The sequence below is a fragment of the Aquila chrysaetos genome, chromosome 5 (assembly GCF_900496995.4).
Source record: "Aquila chrysaetos chrysaetos chromosome 5, bAquChr1.4, whole genome shotgun sequence".
NCBI classification, from domain to species: Eukaryota; Metazoa; Chordata; class Aves; order Accipitriformes; family Accipitridae; genus Aquila; species Aquila chrysaetos.
Window position 1 is genome coordinate 33721167 of NC_044008.1, and position 16521 is coordinate 33737687.

At 41.3% G+C, this 16521-nt stretch overlaps 1 protein-coding gene across 5 annotated transcripts in view; it reads left to right on the plus strand.

The window, feature by feature from the left end:
* Window positions 1-6602, plus strand: part of TMEM117 (transmembrane protein 117) — a 238258-nt gene extending 231656 nt beyond the window's left edge. For all 5 annotated transcript variants that reach the window (XM_030013218.2, XM_030013219.2, XM_030013221.2 and 2 more), the window contains one exon: window positions 4265-6602. In XM_030013218.2, coding sequence (XP_029869078.1) covers window positions 4265-4905 — 641 coding nt within the window. In that variant the 3' untranslated portion in view covers window positions 4906-6602. The remainder of the gene's footprint in view (window positions 1-4264) is intronic.
* Window positions 6603-16521: the final 9919 nt, after the last annotated feature.

Consider the following 16521-nt stretch of genomic DNA (forward strand, 5'->3'; position numbering starts at 1 on the left):
TGATTTTCTTCATTGTAACTTCATTGAAGAGTCTTGGTATAATTCTTTGCAGTTTGCTGAAATGATTGACTAGCCTTCCAGTCTTGAGAGCTGATCTTACTACATCCTTCCATTTCAAATTGTCTCTGTGAAAAATCCACCTGCTCCAAGAAGGGCTAAATAGTGCCAGGTATATGCCTGTGTTCTTGGCCACACAGATCTCACTGGAGTAGAGCCAACCCTCGAGCAATAGTGGTACTGATCCTACAGAAATTGGTTAAGAGGCAAATTAAATCATTTCATAGCATGGGGCTCCATTTGCCTTTACCACTCTTCATCTGGAATGAAAGTTGAAGAACTTATAACTGTACAAGAAACTATAAATATGTTTTTAAGGAAAATTAATATCTATAGCTTCATAATGTATTTGTTCTGACCCCATAAACTTGAGCTTGTTTATGCACAAGGTGAGAGGTCAGGAGTGACTTCAAATTTACTGAGCTTATTTCCTATATAAGCTTGATATATAACTTAAAATTTGCTATAAAAAACATTATGCTAAAATGAAGTTGTGGTAGACAATCATTTCATGTACATAGATTATACACATGTATAATGTTTAAGGTTGGTCAGTATAATAAGTCTCAAAAATTACTTGTCATGGGGAATTATCATCAAATAGATGTTTGTGAGTGGAGGCTGTCAAATCTCTTGGTTCAGTTTGCTTCAACACATTCATCAGTGATCTAGAAGGATTGCTTGGTAAACTGGACTTATTTGGCTATCACACCTGCCAGTACAGCAGTAAAGTACATGTCTTGGAAGAGGGATAGACAGCAGAGGACACTGTATTCTGAAAAGAGGCAAATACTTTCTGTAAGTAGCCAAGACAGCACTAACTCCCAGTCATTTTGTGTCTAGGGAGATTAACGCAGCCCTTGGCTACAGGGAATACTGAGTAGGAGTAGGAAGATGTCATTGTGTTCATATATTGTTATGGTGAGACTGTTACTCAAATACAGTGTTTGGTTGTGGTGACAACAGTTTTCAAAAGAGAAGGAAAAATCGTAGAGCTCATCAAGCATGACAGTGATACAGAGGATGGAAAAATTGTCTAGAAATGAGAAATTTAAGGAGTTGTGAGAAGATCCAGTATAGAACAGAGGCAGGTCTCAGGCAACAAGCTGCCACTTAGACATATAGGTTGCGATTCATCTTGGTTAACTGGGATGTCTGCATCTAAGCTGTTTGTCTAAGCACCCTTTATCGTCCACACTGTGCTCCTGCCTGCCTAACTCTGTCTGGGAGCTGAGTGAAGGAGTTTCAAGTTCATGCTTTTCATGAAACAGGAATAATTGAAATGTATCTCTCTTAGATCAGGTGAGCACTCAAATTCTTAACATAAGAGGGGTGGAGCCTTTTTTAGATAGATCCATCTTAGAAGAGATTCACAATTATGAAACCACAGGGTAGGATAGATGCTACATGAAGCCTAAGATCAAGCACCTGTCTACCTCTATTCAGCATTTTTTGTGTTTTCTGCTAGCTTCTGAGTCAATTTCTTCACCAGGAGCAGGCTGCCATCTCCAGTCTTACTCCTTAGGTGGCTTGCTCTACATATGTTCCATTTAGGACTATGTGGTCACAGAGGTGATTGATGTGATATCTGCTGGGTGCCATCATGCCTAAAGAGGAGGCAGGTTGTGGCTCAGCATCGCAATGTCTAAGTTTCCTTTGTCAGTCATACCTGAAACCTATAATCCGGAAAACCATAAGAGTGTATTTCGGCCTTTATAAAGGCTGTCTCAAAAATGTCCCCATTTCATTATGCTTCGTATTTTGATCTTCCAATTGTCTGTTTTCGCCCTACACACCTTCAGTCTTTCTGTGTCTAGCTGAAGGGAAAGAGAAATACCAGTCCTACATGAGTTTTTCCCCTTCCTACCATCCCTAGGGTCTGGGAGATCCCTCTGGAAAGTCACCTATCTTGCCTCTGCAGAAACACAAAGTACCACAGATAATATTTTGATGAAGTGAATAACAAAAGAAGTGGAAGGTTTTTTTGGATGGGCTTATGATGCATTTTCCTGGGAAAAGAATATGACTTAAAGAATTAACTTTGGGACAATGCAGCAAGGGGTTGCTTTCTGGTTGAAACACAGAGTAATATTTGATGACAAATTATTGTCTCAAAAAGTGTCCAAGGGAACAACCATAAAAGAGAAAGGAAGTTCAGAGTACAGTAAATCATGTTTTCTTTCAAACTGGACGTAGATAAACAGATAACGGTTCTAATATTTGTTTCATTGTAATTTGTATTTAGCCTATTTTCCTAAGGAAATGAGAATTATGTGACCATGTTCTCTGTGTGGGTTGGTCTCACTCTATCCAACACTCAGCATCAAATAACTTTTGAACCCATGGCCAGTTTCAAAAACATTTTTCAGAGGGTGGGAATCCAAAACATAGTGACATTATCATTGTGTCCTAAAAAATGGTGGTTAGGTAAAGGAGAATCATCTAAGTTAGTGCCCAGCTGAGGAAAAGGCAGGGAGAAGTCAGCCATTATGTTCTATTTGACAGCAGCCAATTGATCAGTGAGTATGTGTGTCCCAGCCAGCCCGTCAGCACGCACTATGCAAGATATATTCTGTCTCTGTCTGTTGAAAGGTCATACGTGATGGGGAAGCTAGGGTTATTCTGATGGAGAGAAGCACATGAAATACAGGGCAAGAATCTGCAGGAAACAGCATCAAGCTATTGTTTTTTATTGTATTTCATATTTTAACATCATTTTCAGTGTCTTGGTGTTGTTTTAAGAAGCTTAAATATTATAAAATGTGGTGATAATCTTCTAAAAGCTTAATTTGCTTTAACAGGTCAATTATAATATTGATGAAAACCCAGAAAAAAAGATAGAGGAGTTATTCAGGAATTATGTGAACAGGATTGGCTGCAAGGTCTCTTCAGTGCAGTTTGATTTCTGGATAGTGACAATAACACAAGAGAATGAACATTCTTGTTCATCTTCAGTCTAAGTATAATCTAGACTGAAGAGGACAATTAAACACAATTGTTGCAATACAAGGGGTTACCCTCCTTACCCTCCTGGAGCATTCTGGTCATACAATTTGAACACACAGACTTTCAGGAACTGGAATCCATTTATTCTTTACAAGCCAGTGGCATAAATAATTTGATAATACTCTGATACATTCATTTTCTTTTTCACTTGAAACATACTTAAATATGATTCCAGTATGGACCAATATCGTTCATCACCAGCAGGAACATTCCTCCATGAATGTCCTTTCACATAATGCTGACATGTAGATTTGATGGGTCATCAAGGCACAGGTGAGATTTTAACATATGTTCGGCTAGAATGTAAGAGATGCTTTGACTATGACAATAGTATAATTTCTTTTGTGTATTGATAGAATAATTTAGGTTAGAAGGGACAACTGGAGTTCATCTGTTCCAACACCCTACTCAAAGCAGAGCCAACTTTGCAATTGCATAAACTTATCTTTAACGCCTTTTGGATGCCTGGAGGAAGCATGCAAAAGAGCAATTTTAAATAATAAAAGGAGAAAGGTTTCCTCCTCCAGTATTGCAGGAGCTTAATGTTACACTATGAGTCACTCCTTGGAGGAGTTTCTCACTACACGGAGTATAGGAAAAGCTAAGCTGACTAGCCTCCCAAGACTACAATCAGCCCTTGCTATTTCTCGAGGGTGTAATATCTCTAAATCACAGTTTACCCAGTTGCCTCCACCTGAATAAGTCTGTGCACCAGGGTTGGTATATCAAACAATATATGTATATACTCTTAACATTTACATAATTACCAACCCCCAAAACTTCAGTCACTTCAGTCATTCCTGGCATATAAACAGTTCTATCAAATATGGCCTTTTCATGGAAGATCTCCATGTGAATATTTTTTAAGCCCTGGAATTAATGCTTTTTTAGGTTTATTGATCTATACCACATCACCTAGTGGTCTAATCAACAGGTCACCTACAAACTGCAGTGTGAATTCAATTGATATACTGCTGTGCTTGTGTTACAAAATTATTTTATTATGAGGCCAGACCTAATTGTGAAATATTAGGGGATATTCAGCATAAATCTGACTATGGTGGAAATCTTACTACAACTTTGCTTTACAGGTTAGTAAAAAAAGGATTTTTTTTTCTCTGAGTAGCTTTTACGTATGGCTGCATTTGTACTGCTTCTAAAAAGGATATTTCAGATGACAGAACTTTCTTTTTCCAAACAGGCAAATGGTTTAACTATGGAATTATCTTTCTTGTTTTAATCTTGGATCTGAATATGTGGAAGAACCAAATATTTTACAAACCTCATGAATATGGTCAATATATTGGTCCTGGACAGAAGATCTACACAGTGAAGGACTCGGAAAGCTTGAAAGACCTTAACAGAACTAAGTTATCTTGGGAGTGGAGATCCAATAACACTAACCCGTTGACCAACCGGACCTATGCTGAAGGAGACATGTTCTTGCACAGCAGATTCACAGGCTCTAGCCTTGATGTCAAATGCCTGGCTTTTATTCCAAGTTTGTTGGCTTTTGCTTTGTTCGGTTTCTTCATCTGGTTCTTTGGGCGATTTCAGAAAACTGACCAAGGCATGGAGAATTTAGACAAATCATACACAAGAATGAAACGAAAGTCACCATCAGATATGGGAATGACACGAGAAAATACACAGGTGTTAGTAGAAGAACCATTAAGTTTTCAAGAGCCACATCTCGTATCCATAAAATCAGACTTAAGTGAAATAGTTTTTAATTCTTCTCTCCTAACTTCTGAAAACTTGAATGCACAACTGAATGAACAAGATAGCCCTTTACAGCCAGTACCAGAGTCCTCTGTCCCTAAGAGTAATCCTGTGACATAGAGGCAAATACCCAGGAAAATCAGTTTAAATAAGCAGTTACTATAAGATTTCAGTTTTACCTTTTGTAAGTTAAGATTTACATAGTGTTTAGAATAAGAAACTCAACCTATACCAAAAGGTGCTCAGCATGCTTTTTCTAGGAATTCTGTTTTTTATTTGTATTATAGTATGTGCCTACTGTATATCTAACATTCCTTTATAGATTGCTTCCCAAAATTGCACAAGCTATTTATTAATACATTACCTTAACTGTATAATAGTGTATTAGATGATTACTTGCAGGTATAAAATTCTACCGTGGTGGTGCCTTGAGACATTAAACTGTTTTTTAACTCAACACCAGATGTATAGCACAGTTCTTCTAATCTATTTTGCAAAGCTTTTTGTATATGGTTATTTCAAGTATCATTTGATGTCTTGACAGAGGAGATAAATATAGTTATTCCTAAAGAAGGGTTTCTGTTAGGACATCACAACTTGACTTTGTTATTTACTGATCTGTGAAGCCAATGACTTTGATGACCGGACTGCAGAGAAGCATGTTGATTACCTTTTAATTTTTGCTGGCTAGCTGCCAAACACAAATACAGATTCATTATGCAGTAAACAGTGGAGTGATAATACAGCATGGGTCACTACTTGTGAAAATATGACTTTCTCCATCAGTAATAGCAATTAGGTGATAATGCCTAATTATATTTTTCCTAATTAAAGATAAACTGCTCCTTGATTAAAAGTTTTGCCCTTCACCTTTTAGAAACAGAGGTGAAAATACATGGTCAAAGCAACTCTTTCCATCATCACGCCAAACCTATGCAACATCAAAGAGCCAATGGAGTGATTACGGTAAAGGACACAAAGCCCATTAAATCCAGTGTTCGTGCGGTTCAGTGCAGATACGGTCTGGGCATACGTGAAATATACATAGAAACACACCACATATAGACAGACTAACTTCTCCAAATACTGAAGAAAGGTTTAGGGGTTTTAATTAAAATAGATTAATAATTGAATTTTATTGTACCCTTTTTTACCCCTTCATTCATTATCCATGAATAAGTGTAACCTGGAAGCAGAAACGTAGAGAAACTGGGTTTTTTGCTTTTTTGAAGGGGACTTTGTAATATGAATTCCTCTGCTGTCTGATCAAACTACATGCACTAGAGAAACTGCATATCTAAAACATCAGAAAGACTCTGATTTGCCTCTGATTTAGCTCTATAAATTGTTGTTACAAGTTACTAAATAAGAAGTCATTTTTAAGTCTGAATTATTTCCCTGTCATTTACTGGTGTTGCTGTATTTTGTCTTTGTGACTTTTTTATCTCCGTTGTTTTGATCTATCTGCTTTTAAGTTTTCGGAATGTTGAATTTAGCATGCATAATAGAACTATGCATTTATTAACTGTCACTTGAGAGCCAATTTTAATAAACATCATTCAACAATTGTTTATTATGAGGCAGGAACATATTCTGTTAGTTTTGCAATTTTTTAAAACATTTTACCTGTGCATTGTCCTTCGTAAAATCATAAATATTTCTGACACTAAGAAAGGCAGGCAGTATCACAGTAATGTCAAAATCAAATATTTTGCGTATGGAACACTTAATATTTAATCAGGAGAAAGTTCACTTTATAATCGTACTAAATTTTTATCCATTAAAAATTATGACTAAAAATAAATCTATTAGCCTTTGCCCACTGCAGTCTATAAACTTATTTAATTGACTTAAGATACAGTCAAAGACAAGCTATTAATTACTAATGGTAAAATGCTGTGAGATCCTGCTTGTACTATATGAGAGGTGACTATATTGATGATTGACTTTCAAATAGCATTTGATTTCTTGAGTAGTTACAGAAATAGCTGGTTAATTTTGCAGATACATGCTTCTCTGTATGTTTTGGACACTGTAAACCCAAGTACTGAAAACTCATTTCTCCTTTTTGTGCATAGGAGTGGTTCAAGCCATTAATATGTAGGCAGAAAATGAAAGAATTACTTGAGCCTTACAGCCTGCATGATTACACGACTCTGAGAAAACTGTTATTAAGCAACTGATCCGCAGCTAAAATAATTCTGTGACCTCACATTGAGTTAATGCTTTTAAAGTCATTATAAGCCTGCATGAAAGAGAGAAAAGCATCAAGTAATCCTAGATTTTGCATGAGTATTTAAATTAATGGTCAAGCAGAGAGACTGCTTATATCGTGAATTCAGAAGAAGTTAAAAGATTCAGTGTAGCCACTCACCATGGTCAACTCATCAATTTAATTAAAGGAGGAAGGGCTCCTCGGTTGTGTGGGAGTCTCATTTGTAAACACAGGCACAGCTGGGAGAAGAGAGGAGTCTTTCCACTCTCCACTTCCAGTGCTGAGCAGCCTGAGTTAGGTGGCTAGGCTTGCCCTAAGCTCCTTCTGAAGCAGGCAGAGACTTGGGAGCCGAACACCCTAAAGGTGATTCGGTACCTTAGTCATTTATCTCTGCCTTAGTTAAGTAGCGCAACTCAGCAGGAATGGGTTTGTGGAGCAAAACAGTTGGTGCTGAAGACCCAGTACCCGCAGTTTGTGCATTTCAGGGGTTTACTTCAGTTTAGCTCTTGTCTGGTCCTCGTAGACTGAATGCATGAGAGTGGCTGGAGTACGTTTCGGACAAATCTCGGTCATGTGCGGAGACCGTGTAATTGGGCACAGTCTAAACTGCATCCCTGAGCTGAGCTACTAATGCAGAGTTATCCTCGGTCTTCTCCTGAAGCAACTTGTCTTCCTCTGTGGACTGTAGAAGGGTCTATGGGAGACTGGGTGGCTACGTAGAAGGCCTAAAATTGGTTACCCGAAATGGAAATATTACTCCTCCAAGCACATTCATTGTTTTCAACTGTTGTTCATTATTAATATTGTGAAATGCTTCACTAACTCAGAACACTCTGAAATGCTTTCTAGTCTAGTACCCATCACTGGGACCTTGATGTGCATGGTTGACCTTTTCCTGAAAGCCTATTACGCAAATTCTTTAGTATTTTTTTCTTTTCCTGAAGAAGTTGAAGAATCCGTAGAAGGGAAGAAACTTGAGGAAGCGTCAATTTTTTCACACACTGCACAAGTCTCCATTCTGCCCTCTATAATAAACCATCTAGCAGCTGCTATCACTACAGGGCTGGCCTGTGTCTCCTTTGTCAGAGATCAGATTTGGTACAATAGTTCTTTTTTTACCATAGATACACTGCACAGTGATGGATGATAGATACTGCCTAAAATAGCATACACAGAAGAGACATCTCTAGGATAAGCATGTAAGATTTATGAGCCCACACGTGCCTATAAATTGCCTTAGCATCCTCAACAATTACCTTTGCCAAGATGGACGTGACATGGAGCAAATAGAAGGTAAGAATGTTTTTAGAAAGTACCTTAAATATAACATTCATGCTTATGAAAGTATATATGTATGTCTGAAATCCAACTGTGTGAGATGTGTATGTGCGTTAGGAGCCTAGAGATAAGCTGATTCTGTTGGGGGAAACTGCTGAGTCTCTCAAGCAGATGATTTACTACTGCCCCCTCTATTCTACGTTGCCCCATGAGTTACTTACTCCAGGTTGCTTCATCTCCTCTGCCTCCACTTCTATTGCCTAGAAAATATAAAACTGAAAAATAATATTTAATTGCACTATCTGCTTCCCCAAATTATGTTTTTGTCTAATTTATGCAAAAAGTGAATTTGTTCTGTTTTAAAAGATTTCTGTCCTCTCCAGCTAGTATCATCATACTCTGGGCTACTGCACTGTATTATAGTATGTGTTAAATTGTCGCTTTTCCTGCGGTGAATAGCCTCCGTCGTGACAACCTCCTGGAAACAAAGAGCAGACACCTCTCAAAGACTGGAAAGGCAGCAATTCAGATACTTACTACACGGGCAAGCTCATTTTCCCACAAGTGAACAGGTTATGACTCACTAGTAAAAGATGTAACAGATTTTTAATACGCTGTCCTTAATTTTAACAACCTCCTAGGAGGGGCTCAGTGGGGGAGGACTTTTTAGCTCAGGCCATAAAGTTGAAGTAGTTATGGTCCTGCAAGCAGAGTGTTTCAGCTTTTTAGGTTGCATTTAAAAGTAACCAGCTTAAACTTTGAGCAGATTACAAGAATCATAAAAATTAGACAGTCCAAACTGTGAATAAGAACATAAAGTTGATTCACTTGTAGCTGCCTGGCGCAGGATATAGACAAAACACAGATCTATCAGATGTTAGAGTGACCCTGTGCTTGGGATTACAGACAGTGACGTGTGAAGGTTCAAACTGTATTTATTAACCAGCAGTTGCTGTCCCTTTATTAACAGAAATGCCACTGCAAACACCAGACAGACCAGCTCTTCTACCATACAGTCTCTTTCCTGTGCGTCCTTTCTAAGTCACAAATGACAAAGGGGTTGCTCATTTCCCTGTGCACTCAAAAATGTCCTGTGGAGAGCCTGGGCTCCCTGAATGTGATGGGGCATGTCATTGCGATGCCTAATATACAAACTCCAAGTAGGACAACCAAGGACAGGCAAAAGGACGAAGTCTGCTCTGTGGGTTCCACCGCCTTGAGGTGATGCAGAATGGCTTCTGTGACCATTTCAGAGGCAAGTCAATATAAATGGAAGTCCTGTTTCATAGGAGCACGGGGGGACAAATGGAGAGACAGCAAATCACTAGAAATCCTTTCCATCCCCTGCAGATATTCAAACAGCAGCAGCGAGTCCCTGTTCCCAAATGCTCACAGTTCTCAGCTTCCAGATAGCTTCTGGGTGAGTAGCTCTTCTGGGTGACTGGGTTTTAACACCATCTTATTTCCCTCCTAACACTTCCTCTGCACAGGAGATGTCAGCGGCTTTTCACTGTTTGGGGGAAGGGGGGGTAGTTTTCTGAATGGGAAGTAGGGAAGAAACTTAGGTAGGAGAAACCCCAGGAGGCTGGTACTCTCCACAGCAAACTTGTTATTGGAGAGAGGAAAAGCATGAATCCAGCTGCCTTGCAAAAAGGAGTGAAGTAGCATCAAATCCTTTCAGAAATACACGTTACGGCAGCAGCACAGTCACTGAGATACTTCTCATCTCATGTTTTTCCTTTGATGTGTAGCAATTGGGGTCTGCAGAAGAGCGGCTTATCTGATTCCTGCAGGCATGTTATAGACCTGGGTCTCATGCTGCTTTGTGACATCTGGAGCGCTTCTCTGCATGTTGAATTCCTTCTTCTCTTCCTTTTTTCTTTTTTTTTTTTTCCCCCCTAAAGTCTGTTTCATTCTTCTGTTTTTATTTCCAGTAAATTTTTATTGTTAGTGACCTAAACTGCAAATCACCCACCGAAGGCCCATAACTGCTGTTATTGATGCAGTACCATCTGTACACAGGCTCTGCCCAGCCAAGGAGATTCTGCCAAAGCAGCAACAGGTACCTTTCCTAAGGCTCTGTCACAAGCTAGGGACAGATCTAGTGTGAGCATGGTTCATTGCAATACTGTCTGGTACATCCAGAAAGGTTTTGGGTCCTTCTAACCAGGTCCCTCCATGGAGCACTACAAGGGAGTGTTTACAGACAGTTATTTTTTATGACTCGATATATTTATTCGAGAAGACGCATGACTCTGTGTAACTTCCTTACAACAACCAGAGCCCTGTCTCTCCTGTTGCAAGTAATCTGCTTTCCTTTCAGCTACATTCAAAGGAGACATGAGCCACGTGAACGTAATAGATGTTTTCCTCAAGTCTGCCTTCATCCTAGCTCTTCAGTTCCTGGGGAAAAGGGACTTTCACCCTGCTCGTGCACAGAGCCCCGGTGTGTCCTGCCTGGCATAGCTTCAAGGCTGGGGATTTTAAGAAAGAGCAGGCTCCTTTCTTCTCTTCAGACAGACAAGTACTGTCGGTGTGGCTGGCTGTGGTGAAAATCCTACCTAGTGTCAGGGAAATGAGAAAGAAAGCAGAATGGAGTCACAGTAGTCAAAATTGAAATGCAGTATTTGTTTCTAAAAAGTCAATACTGGCTGCTTGTTTGCTCCCTCCTCTTTGCCAGCTTTCAGAGAGGCAGTTTGAGATGGATCAGAACATTTCCTCAGCTATCAACTGATTTTTTTCATTGTTTCTTTTTCCCATGGGATCCTTTCCTCCCTTTTCCCACCATTTAAATCTCTTTGATTCTCAACATCCTCAAAATCATTCTGCAGTTTCCATTCAGGCTCTTCCTTTCCTCTCTCCTTACCTCCACTTTCGTAGGTTCATAGGATAATTCAGGCTGGAAGGGATTTCTAGCCAAGCTCTTGCACAAATCCAGGTCAGCTCTGAGCTCAAACCAGGTTGCTCAGTGCCTTATCTTTGCAGGTCTTGAAAATATCGAAGGATGGAGACTGCACAACCTCCCAGAGCAACTTGTCCCAAAACCTTCTCAATATCGCTGTATAAATGTTGCCACTGGTAGAAGTCTCCAGAAGAGATTCCCAGTAGTAATAAGTGGAAATGATCAGACTATGTGCAAACCGTGACAAGTGACACAGTGTGAAGCCAAAGCTATCAGGACGTGAGCATGGCTCGGGTCAGGTACGCTCTGCCCTCGGGGAGTGAATCCACACCAGCTCTCACTAGATGCTACACGGGCGTAACTGAAAGCAGAAAATGGCATGCAAACATTGAAGAAAATCAAGACAGTTTCTTTGTGATGCTGAGGTTAATTGTAATTATATTTCACACTGATGTAACTGGTATCTGTTTATTGCCTGGTACTGTATTTGCATATTGAAGAAGTCAATTATCTCTTCAATTTGCAATCCTTGGCTCATGTAATCAATTACCCTGAGTGAATGTTTAAAATTACTCATAAAAGAATCATACTTTATTATATTTCATCTAGAAGAACCAGTAGCACCCATTAATAGAATGGATTATTACATTTTTGGAAAACCTGTTTGGAGTGGTCAGTAGGAAACAAATTGAATAGCTGAACTTATGCATTGCCTGAGTCATTAATCTATACAACCATATTGTGATCTTTATTAAATGAAAAATCATTCAGATTAACTGAAAAAAACCTTCTTTCTTCTTGGACTTCCTTGCATATTGGCTTTCCATTACTGGCCTCGTGTGTCTGCACACACGAGAGTGTTAGAACTGGTCTCCAAAAGGAAAAACAAATTAGAAACCAATGCTTGCATGCAATGTGAAGGCAAGGCTGGTCAGGGGTTTGTTTTGCTTTAATTAAGGTTTACCTAGTTGTCGTGGTTTAACCCCAGCTGGAACTAAGCCCCATGCAGCTGCTCGCTCACTTCCCCCTGGTGGGATGGGGGAGAGAATCGGAAGAATAAAAGTGAGAAAACTCGTGGATTGAGATAAAAGTTATTTTAATAGGTAAAGCAAAGGCTGCACACGCAAGCAAAGCAGAACAAGGAATCCATTCCCCACTGCCCATGGGCAGGCAGGAGTTCAGCCATCCCCAGGACAGCAGGGCTCCATCACGCCGAACGGGGACTGGGGGAGACAAACGCCATCGCTCCCAACGTCCCCCCTTCCTTCTCCTTCCCCCAGCTCTGTCTGCTGAGCACGACGTCCTACGGGCTGGGATCTCCCTTGGGTCAGTCGGGGTCGGCTGTCCCGGCTGTGTCCCCCCCCAACCCCTTGTGCCCCCCCAGCCTCCTCGCTGGTGGGGTGGGGGGAGAAGCAGAAAAGCCCTTGGCTCTGGGTGAGCACTGCTCAGCGGTGACGGAAACATCCCTGGGTTATCGACACTGTTTTCAGCACAAATCCAAAGCACAGCCCCATAGTGGCTACCATGAAGAAAATTAACTCTATCCCAGCCAAAACCAGCACACTAGTGCAACTAAGGAGCCCTTCCCTCCCAGCAAGTCGAGCAGAGGCAATCAGAAGAAAGCTGGGCCCATTCAAGTTCTTGTCTGGGAAGGTGGCAGATTACTTAAAGGAATGTGAAAGGGAGAGTGACAGCTTTGCAGAAAAGCAGGAGGTTTAAGCAGTAAAGGAGAGGATGAATGTAGAAAGATCAAACAAATCAATACCATTTAATCCACATTTGTGTCTTAAAGCAGTAGCTTATCTGAAGAGCCTGTGTAATTTTAAAGGATAGAAAGACAAAGGCAAAGGAACTAGGTAATAAGAGACTATCTTATTCAAAAACAGCTTTTAAAAGAAGTATTGAAGGACTCTCCTTGCCTTTAAGTAGAGATATATGTCAATGGTGACTGCTTCTGAGACACTGCATGCCTTGCTGACCTTTCCTTTGAGAGATTTAAGGGGACATAAAGGGAGTTGATGTGCTGGTGGCTACTAAGTCTTTTGGACTACGAAACACATACTCTCACATGGTCAGAGTCCCAGTATTTAATTGTTCATAAAATCCTTTGCTGAAAGCAGGTATAGCTTGAGCCAACAGCAGCTGGAGTTAATATGTTCCAGAACTGCAGTGGCTCCAGCTGCTCCAGATGTTTGAGGACCTTTGTGAGGTTCATTCCCTGTCGGCTGTGGCAGCCTTGCCAGGTAACGCTGCTGAGGATGCATGTGTGGCTTAACTTCTGTGTCATCCAGCGATAACACAAACCTAATCCCACAAGTACAGATAATTTCCAGTAATCATTGTTTCTATGTTTCCATGGTTACTGGAGAGAGAAAAATTTCTATTTTTGCTTCATGAAACTATACAAAAATGGAACATTTTCCAAAATCTTTGCAAGGTTACAGTTAAATTGTGAGCAGACAATATAGCCATTTTCCCTTCATGTGTGCCATGCCTTTACTCTCTTTCCACCCTTTCCATCACTTCTGACCTGCACAAATCCCACCAGCTCCACAGCAAAGCTACTCCTCAGAAATAATCCCGAAGGGGGCAGAGATCAAACTCTTTCCTATGGGGTCCTAGAGAGACTTCAGGCATCATTCATTCAAAAAGAAAAAAAGAAAAAAGAATATTGATTCCAAGGTGTAAAGAGTTTGTTATTTATATAAAAGCAGCTAGAGCAGATGCGGCAGAAGTCGACAGTAACCTCCTGCTCCGTTTTCACAGCAAGTCTGCTTACAAGGGCCAATATAATTATTTGTTGAACTGTGCTGGTTTTGGCTGGGATAGAGTTAATTTTCTTCATGGTAGCCACTATGGGGCTATGCTTTGGATTTGTGCTGAAAGCAGTGCTGATAACCCAGGGATGTTTCCGTCACCGCTGAGCAGTGCTCACCCAGAGCCAAGGGCTTTTCTGCTTCTCCCCCCACCCCACCAGCGAGGAGGCTGGGGGGGCACAAGGGGTTGGGGGGGGACACAGCCGGGACAGCCGACCCCGACTGACCCAAGGGAGATCCCAGCCCGTAGGACGTCGTGCTCAGCAGATAGAGCTGGGGGAAGGAGAAGGAAGGGAGGACGTTGGGAGCGATGGCGTTTGTCTTCCCCAGTCCCCGTTCGGCGTGATGGAGCCCTGCTGTCCTGGGGATGGCTGAACTCCTGCCTGCCCGTGGGCAGTGGGGAATGGATTCCTTGGTTTGCTTTGCTTGAGTGCACGGCTTTTGCTTTCCCTATTAAACTGTCTTTAACTCATCCCACGTGTTTTTTCCACTTTTCTTCTTCTGATTCTCTTCCCCATCCCACCAGTGGGACTGGGCGAGTGGCTGGGTGGGGCTTAGTTGCAGCTGGGCTTAAACCACGACATGAACCTATCAACTACGGGTAGGTTTTGTGTGTAGTATTTAATGAAACCTCCATGGAAATGTGTGTTGTTGCACCTAAAAGAGTGGAGGTTTTTTTTCAGTTTTCAAGCCCAGGCGATACCTGTATCACATAAGAGAGCGCAGTGACAGGTCCTTAGTTAGCAATCGATCTGTGCTAACAGGTTCTTGAAATTCATGCAGGGCTATCCAAAGGTACAAGCTCAGGTCCATGTGAGCTATATGGCTGTTTTAGGTCACTGCACCTGAACAGATATCCCTGTTGCTCTAAGGAGTGTTACAAAAATACAGTGGAATACTGGTCTGACTGGACTTCAAAGGCATGTAGTTCATTTGGGTGTATTTTAGTGCCTTGCAAAAGGCACATGAAGGAATAAACATGGATAGCCCAAATGTCCCTCCTGGTGTTTTGATGGCTCCAACTTTACATCACGAAAATATTCACCATCTGTGGCAGTACATCCCGCCCCCCCATCCTGCCAGCAGGAAACAAAACTTCTCCAGGCAGGGAGAAGGGGAAGGAAACCCTGGAGGCCGCGGGCTGAAATTGGAACTGGCCAGTGGAGATGCGCCAGGTACACCGAGGTGGCCCTCCTAGCCGATAGGATTAAATGACCACAGGTCAGATTCGACAGGGGTATAAACGGGGTCCCGCCGGAGGACACGTTGGCAGTCGTCCTCGGAGCAGCGGGTCTGCAGTTCGGGACTCCCCCTCGGGTCGGGGCACCGCCCGAGGTAACTCCTCGAGGGAGAGAGCCCTCAGCTTTTAGTTGAGTGATACGCGCGTTTTGAGCCATCACTTTAAATCTTGGGGATTCTTAAGTCGGCCGTGTAGTACTAATTCTCTTTACATCGTTGAGCCTGTGGTTTTATAAAATGTTACTGGACTTCTAACTAACTTTTGCTGAAGAATAAATCTGAGTTTTAACACCTGTTGGATTTGGTTAGTTGTGCATCCGTAACACCATCTCTTTGGAGAAGTGAACCAGGCTATTGACAAGACCTTCCTTAGAGACCTCTCTGCTCCATCTTCCGTGGTCTGCTGGAAAAATGTACCGTACTCAAACTACCTCCTCATCGTATTGCTCTAGTTACTATTTACTCCACAGTAGCATGTGAGTGCCTTAGACAAGTAAGACTGTAAAGATCGGAAAGGAACTGCTTGAAGAATTTGCAGTATGAAAGACATGCAAAGGTAGAAATTAAAATTAAAATGCTAAGACATGAAATCACTTGCCCAAGTTCCCAGAAGGTGGGTATCCCACTGCTTGTCTATTTTATTAGGACTTTGGCCTTTCTAGTTTGTTGCTGTCGGACGTTTTATTTGCTTGATGAGATTCACACATACACAGACACGGCATGAAACATCCCAGGAACAGGATTAGGCGTATTTCACCTTGGCATATATTCCATCTGGAGAATGAAGTTTTTGAAATCAGAAGGCAGTTTTGCCAGCATCAGACGCCCGTTGTCTCCTGCCATGAAAATGCCTGCAGGGTGACCTGAATGAGAAGTGGAAATACCTCAGTTAGTTCCTCAACTGCCTTCCAGAGTTTGCTGATCTCAGTCTGGCTTCAGACATTGTGAGTCTGGAAAACAGACTTCAACAGTGCTTCAAATCACAGCAAGTAACATGCAAAGAAGTTACCAAGCTGCTCTTTTTATCCCCCCAAATGTGGAGGTCCTGTTGTTTCTTTGCAAATGATATTTTGCAAAAAGGAAGCAGTTAAATTCCTTTTCATAGTGTATGCAAGGACTGCCAGTGTTTATGTGATGGCAGCTTCAGAATTTATACTGGGTTGTGCTTTTCCTTCAGCTGTATCAAGTGTCACCGAGAAGCAATGCTGGAAGTTCAAAAGACAAGCAGTGAAAAATATTCTTCTAACATGTTCCTGTCATGTATGCTGTAAGTGCATTAATTTTTG